Genomic DNA, 7,252 nt, shown 5'->3' with positions numbered 1-7,252 from the left:
AATTCCTTTCAGATAAATGGGAACCTCTGGGAAGAGGTTGCACTTAAGCTGGGGCTCTAATGAGAAGCAGGATCTGGATATGTCTGAGTTGGAGGGGGAAAGGATGGCATAAGGATGGAGGGAGAACAGAAGTTTGAACGTCCATGGAGGCAGGAAAATTGAAGCCTAATCCGGGAATGGGGAATCATCTGGTCTGGCTACCTCATGAGTTTTGGGGTTGGAATAAGAATGAAAGCTGGATACATTTGTTTGGAGCATACAGAGCAGGACCTTGAATACTCACTTGAGAAATTTCTTCATCAACAGTGGGGAGCTTTTGGATATCTTTGAGCAAAAAAAAAAAAAAAAAGCATGTCAAAATACAGTATCCCTCCCACTGTCATAAACACAATGCCATACACTTGCATTTGGTCCAGAGGAGTGTTCACCTGCATGTGTTCAAGATGATTGTATTCAACAACTCCAGACTTTCACCATCTGACCTTCAAAGCCAGGAGAAACTAGGTCATCAAGGTGTCTCCCCTTAACAAAACCACCTGAGCACCAGGGAGCAGTCAGTGCCAGAGGGCTCCTGCCACATTTAATTAAAGTCCTTGATAGAATGCCTTTCATCGAAAGTGCTATGCTAGGCTTGTTTTGTTTTGCTTTGTTTTTCCAAGGTTTAGGAAAGGCTTTGTGCCTATCTTTCCTCTCTAGTTTAATATGGTTTAAACGACATGAACTGGGGATATTTCTGCCTAGAGTTATGGCGTAGAGTCCTAGCTGCTCAATATTCACAGAATTCAAGCAGTAACGTTATTTGCATTGTATTATTGCTAAGTCAGTTAAGCAGCCTGAGAATCTACACAATGCCTGGTATATAGCTGCTGCTCAAAAATATGTTCAGCAAATATTTAACAACTGATCTGATAAATATGTAACACACATTTAACAACACATTATAAAATTCCTGACCCAAGGCATTGATTTCCTAATTATAAGGGCATATAAATCTTTTAGAATAAACATAATTCATATTACTCTTCAGAAGTCGTGAAAAAAATGATGTGATAAAAAATAAAAATCTTTTAGTTAAGTTAGGAAGAAGCAACATGCCCATTTGAGAGAAATACAATTGAGATGTTGCTGATAAGGCAAGGAAAGATGGGCAACCTGGAACTGCAGTAACAGTAACTACAATGGAAATAACCATTTAAGAAGTTTCAGCAGCAATGAGTATTTATTATTTTGAATAAAATGTACATTAAACTTTAATATAAAAATCATCAAAAGTGCTATATTGGATTATTTTAATATTAATTTATCCCCACATGTCATCGAGTAGCTACACATTTTACCTTTTTTTTTTAAACTTCTGACACAGCATTACGATCATCTAAAAACTGTCCAATGTTAAAACATAAAAAAAATATTAGTTTATTCTTCAAGAAAAGTACCACCAGTGATGAGTTACTGAAAGTGAAAAATAAAACAGATGCTAGAGAATCAACTTTTTGGAAAAAAATGATCACAGAATTTCACAGGAGTATGCAAAGTTCAAGGCAGTTTAGACTCTCAGCAGAACATTTTTATGATATAACATCCTAATAGCGTGGGTTATCTCTTTTGGAGGCAGGTTGCTGGTGTGCCAGAACTCATCTTCTCTTGCCTACTTTCCAAGGTGAACCAAATGTTGTCTAATGCCGCACACCTCCCATGACCCCTAAAATGTTTAATGTAGAGGAAACACTGATTTTTCAGTCTTAGAAACAGCCCTTAGAATTAAGTTTGTCATCAAAGACACAAGGCATTGCTCACAGAGGAGAACCCCATCCATCCTCCACCCTCAGGCCACCCCCATGCCTCTGGTCTGCGGCAATGCCAAGTCCATCCTCTCCCACACCAGTCCTGGGTGCATTGGTGGACGAAGTGAGAGCAGGTCCTTCAGACCACACATCCCGTTTGGTCTCATTCAGTCCTAAGCAAACAAGCTTCTCTGATTTGCCACGAGAGTCGTCTGACTCTCCCGCCTCTTGGCTTTCTTGCTTCTCTGTCTCACCTTCCAGCACAGGGCGCTGGAGGCTAACAAAAAAAGTCCCAATGATAGAAGGACTAGACCTAAGATGGAGATGATGGAGCCATGGGAATTGAAGCTGTAAGCCACGGCAGTGACCGCTATCCCAGCGATGAGGACAACCACGGCGAAGGGGATGATGCAGCGGTAACAGGAGAGCTCAGCGCCCCCCGTGGCGGCTGTCAGCTGAATCTCATTGACCAGGGGGACCATGGTGACCATGACTTCACCATTGGAGCTCTTCTCCATTGCCACCGGCTTGGGAGACTTCGGGGTTCCCAGGATCTCCTTTATGGGCTCTTCGGTCATTTTTACAGTATGTCTCCTAGCTGAGTTCACAGACTAGACCTGGGCGGTCTCACCAGGGTGGAAGCTGTGGAGGAGAAGACAGGAGATTCCAGTTAAATGCATCAGAGTAAGCCTCACAAGTAGGAGTAAAGAGCTGGGGGAAAGACCACTGTGTTCTTTTCTAGGAGGCATGGATGCGTGTGAAAATCAACTTTAATATATTTTTTTCCTAATTGTTTGCATTCTCTTTGCATTGAGAAGAAAACAAGATAAAGCAGAGAACCATAAAGAAAGGGAAGATATAAAAAGCAGGAAGCACTTTACAGTGCTTAATACACTCTGGCGGTCTGCAAATGTTTTACAAGCTTTTCTTCTTTGTCTATTGCTTTTCTTTCCTCTAAACACACAGAGAAGCCTCAATCTTAATCCCAAAACAGCCTCATTCAAGAGGAGAACACGTTATAAACAACACTTCGCACAGTCCCTTCCACACTCACAGCAACCTAGACTCTGCCGGCGTTTCCGGGCATAACATGCACTCTTTCCAAACTATTGCCCATTAGCTGTGCACCAAAGCAACGTCAAGACCAGCAATCAGCGTACAAATGATGTTCTTCTACATCAACTGACAGTTAACAAGTTTTTATTGTTGTAATTATTAAATACAGCGAAACATGCATCCTGGGTCCATGATGGGGGTGCAGTTGGGCAAAAATTCAGGGACAATAAGGCTAGGATTTGTGAGCTAAAATGCAGCAATATCCTCTGATCCTTTTGAAAAGGGAAAAATAAGAAAAATAATTCAACAGTTTTTTGGACAAAATTTTATGCTTTTTTATGTTAAAGAGAAGATCAATTATTAGGATAATTAGCTGTCAATTCACAAATTTTCCATTAAACTCAACAAGGAATTTTGATATTATATGTACCACATGTTTTAAAAAACAAGCATACTAGATAAGCATAAAGATTTACAAGTTCATTTTTACCCCACGCTGCTGTGTACAAAAACTTGCTGCGCTGTATCTTTCTAGATATTTCGAATCTGAACATTTCAGGGTGAAATCTGAGACTCTCGATCAAAAGCCTCTGGTTGAAACGCCATCTATGAGAAATCAGTGAACACTCTTCTCTTGCTCAGACATGGTAAGTCATTCTCCTTTACCATCGAGAAGTGATCCAGCAGCTAAAGGGCTGAGCAGTTATAATTACTGAAAGCATTTAAAGGAAGATACTGGAGGTGATTTCAGTGAGATGAATACTTTGATCATATTAAGCACCCACTGAAAACTAATTCAACACCAAATCAAACCTCACAGTTTCTTCCTTGCTCTGGGAGGTCAAAAATATCACTCCTTGTGCAATGAACTAAAAGTTAGAGCTGCCTATTTGCATGGGATTTTTAATCACCAAATTAATTACTGCTGTTCAATGATACCTTAAATACTGGCTAGGCCAGTAAAAGGATATTTGAGATTCTGTCTGAAAGAAAAAAAATCTTCACCCCAAAGCTGAGACTTCAGCTAACCTGAAAATGAAGCTCCATCCCCCAAAGACTTACACTGACCCGTACCTCAGAGAGAAGCAATCCATTACCAGGGAGACCACTGGACTTGGGAGGGAAGGAACAGCAGCGTCTGAGCTTCTTCTGCGACCTCTGGGAAGACAGCCTGTAACAGCACGTCTGTCTATAAAGTGACAGGACAGGGATCTCCTCTGGGGAAAAGAAAAGATACAAAATACTTTATGGTAGGTTTTAGATCCTGGAGCTCTTTCTTTTACTCTACCTCTTCCTAAATGACGCTTGTCTTTCCCTCTCTCTCTTTTTATTTCCTCCCCCGCCGGATTGCCCCTCCCTACCATTTTTTTTTTTCTTCGTTCTTTTCCTTGCCAGCAGATTCCGAGTTTTGGTTTCCCCCAGCTCTGCTCAGTGACATGATAAGTCAGAATCATTCTAGAGTCCCTAGAGACAGGAGGCAGCTTTTACTTTTATTTCTCTTGCAGCATTTACTGAGCGCACTGCTTTGCATTACTCATTTTTTCCCCAGCCAACCTCCAGATCTTCCTCCCGCCCAGCAGGCATTTTCACAAGAAAATCCCAGAGTCAGCGTTGCAGACCCAGCTGAGGGGACAGAGCCGAAGGGATAGACACTTTTAGGGCGGGAGGAACAGCTGTGAAGTCATCGAGCAGCTGAATCCAGCCTCTAAGCCAGCAAAAATCTATGTTCCCAGGTTTCCCGAGTATTCTTTCTTCATATATGTGTGCTGTTCATCGGAAGCTTAACCCCCCCACCCTTATTTGATATTAATTCATTTAGGAACAAGGGTGGGAGATACAAATGTTTGTGACTAAGGGGGGAAAACAGTCATTTTGATTTAAACATGATTACTACTTGTGCTAGGAAGTGAGTAACTTCGGCAATGCTGAAATCATCATTACCATCACTGTCATTATAGAGCACCTGCAAGGTGCATGCATTAACATGACTTCTCACTAGTTTACAAATGAGCTTATAGATAGTTTATAAATGAGGCTCAGAGAGGTTAAGTAATCTGACAAAGTTCACACAGAGAGAAACCCTTGGTTTGAACTCTAGGCTTTAAGGAGCACACAAATTACGTAAGGAGCTTGCTAAATGTAGATTGATTTAATAGGTCTGTAGCAAGCTCCTGGCTGGTGTCAATCTGCAGATCCTTGACCCACTTAAAGGAGCAAGGTATTTTAAATATTCAAACATATATGGCTTGACATGTCACGCTCTCAAACAATAAATGTCTATTTCCCACCCCCTGTCTGCAAATGGACTTAGAGCTCTAGACTTTCTTGCAGATAAGTTATTTAAAATTGTAAAGCCCCAGATTGTCTTCTGGAGGGAAAAATGAGATAATACTGGATGACTATTATAAGTTCATCCCGATGCTTCTGTAGCTAAAAGTTATCCGTCATCTATTTTTAATCCATACAAGTTTGAATATCTTTTTAATTGATACAACTAATACTACAAATATAAATTAAATCTTGAAAGAGATTTGTTTTCCTTCTTTCTCTCGAGTTGTTAGATTTCTCTAACTTCCAGTGGAGGGCATGGATGTTCTCAGGCATCTCGTCTCTGTTCTACGATAGCCCACTCTTTCCATCCTTGTCTAGAAATCATACCTTGGTGATTTTCTCATAAAGGGAGAGGGACCAGAATGGAAATCAGAGAAAGGGCTTCTTCATTAAAAAGAAATAAAGTTGAAAAGTTCCTGAGGCCTGGCTGAGTCGGGGGAGCCCAGCCTGCTGCGGCTGATGAGTACCCGGAGGGCCTCGGCCACGACTATCTTCAGACTTTAAAAATGTGGGATGTAAAGGGACACATTCATCCTCCAGGAGGAGTGCTGTCACTTGGTGTTTGAGAAGGGGTACTTAGAACTACGGCATTTCAGCACTTGCCAGCAATGCCCTGGGAGGACAGGGATATTGGGAGCCACGGGCCACGTAATTGGAGGTTCTTGAGAAGCTCCTTATGAGAGCAGCAGTCTTCCCACTGTGAACTGTGGCCTTCAGGGGCAATTCCTCTTTACTTTCTAGCAGGGCTGTTTTCTCCCCAACGTAATCCAATAACCCCACTGAAGCTTTGAATATCATCACCCTTTCCTGTTGACCATGTTCCCCCATTGTCAAAGTCAAAGGTACATCATTTGAACTCCTTCCAGAGAGAGGCCAGAGGCACCTTTTTTTGATGGTGACTTCTTGGCTGAACTTATACTGAGGGATAGTGAATGCATCTGTGCGCTGGGAACAGAGTTGGTCTGTCGTTATTGCTCCTAATACCCAAGCTTTCCTCAGCCTTTTCAGGCTTCAGATGTTACATTCACCCTAATTCTTCTTCAGAGTATGTACATCTGCTCAGATACACAGATGCACATCTTCAGATTGCTAGTAGACAACTTATGGTTTGTACTGATAAATACAGAGAAGTAGAAAGCTTTGGGATAAAGCAGAAATATCTAAAGAATAGATACCCAAGAACACCTGCAGTTTTAAATGATTCTTACCTCTTCAAATTAAAATTCAAAGAATTCCTAGTGATCAATGCCTGATGCCTTTGAATGATTTTTCCTCCCTCCTCTCTGCGCCTATAAGATATTAAACATTCCTGAGAGTGCCTTAAGAGACACCTGCCCGCAAATGCAAAATCTCATTCACAAAGCAACCAGCCTTCTTTCTGCAAGACTTCTTTCAGAAGGGAGAGGAAATCTTTCTGGTTCTTTTTAAACAGAAGGCTCCAGGAGATTCCTTTAAGCTTGGAGAACTTTTCAGAAAGCTTCTAATTCATGAATTAAATCTACATCCTCCTACCCCACCCCACCCCTCCAAAGACATTCCACGTTTCTTTCCCAGTTTCAAAAATCAAGGCAAAGATCCTTACCTTTCCCAGCCAGAATTGGACTGACACAGCTGCCAGCTCCCGGCCAGGCCAACAGCTAGCCAGAGACGGTGATGCAAATCACTACGCTAGGGACTGTAAACAAAGTACTCACCAAGGCTTAAATACAATTAAGGGATCAGAGAAAAATTGATGAGAGGAAATTCCTTAAGTGCTGTTGTATTTTCTTCCATATTTCCCTCTATGAAAATGGAATCCATGTATTTTTTTTAAAGGGACCCAAATTTGGAAAGAGTGTCTTCCTTTGTTTTTCTTTCTTTGTATCCTCATTCGGGCTTCCATTTTCAAGGTTTTCCCTATCCAAACCCCCATTCTGATACTCTCTCTCTGTAATACTGTGAACCTGCAGAAAAGAAGTTGCAATCCTTGTTCTATACTTCTAGGAGGGTGTGGGGTTGGGAGAGTATGTGCAGTGGGGAGTGAAAAGGCAAATTAATTTTTTCACCATAACAAGCAAGTAATAGAAGAGTAAAGGAAGAAG

General features: G+C 41.5%; 1 protein-coding gene across 5 annotated transcripts; it reads right to left on the bottom strand.

Moving 5' to 3' along the window:
- Positions 1 to 1,243: 1,243 nt before the first annotated feature.
- Positions 1,244 to 6,830, bottom strand: TMEM100 (transmembrane protein 100). 5 transcript variants are annotated; one of them, XM_070044441.1, is made up of 4 exons: positions 6,380 to 6,434; positions 4,202 to 4,304; positions 3,915 to 4,057; positions 1,244 to 2,426 (listed from the first exon to the last, which is right to left on the bottom strand). In XM_070044441.1, the coding sequence occupies exon 4, from the start codon at positions 2,360 to 2,362 to the stop codon at positions 1,958 to 1,960; it is 405 nt and encodes a 134-aa protein (XP_069900542.1). In that variant the 5' UTR covers positions 2,363 to 2,426; positions 3,915 to 4,057; positions 4,202 to 4,304; positions 6,380 to 6,434; the 3' UTR covers positions 1,244 to 1,957. The 5 variants fall into 5 exon arrangements, with proteins under 5 accessions (XP_069900542.1, XP_060146332.1, XP_030737455.1 ...); XM_060290349.1 differs by lacking the exons at positions 4,202 to 4,304; positions 6,380 to 6,434 and adding an exon at positions 6,754 to 6,830; XM_030881595.2 differs by lacking the exon at positions 4,202 to 4,304 and having other exon boundaries at positions 6,380 to 6,460.
- Between the last annotated feature and the right edge of the window lie 422 nt (positions 6,831 to 7,252).

Source organism: Globicephala melas, chromosome 20, assembly GCF_963455315.2.
Source record: "Globicephala melas chromosome 20, mGloMel1.2, whole genome shotgun sequence".
NCBI classification, from domain to species: Eukaryota; Metazoa; Chordata; class Mammalia; order Artiodactyla; family Delphinidae; genus Globicephala; species Globicephala melas.
Note: the sequence above shows the minus strand (reverse complement) of the source record. Positions and strands in the feature narration are given on the sequence as shown.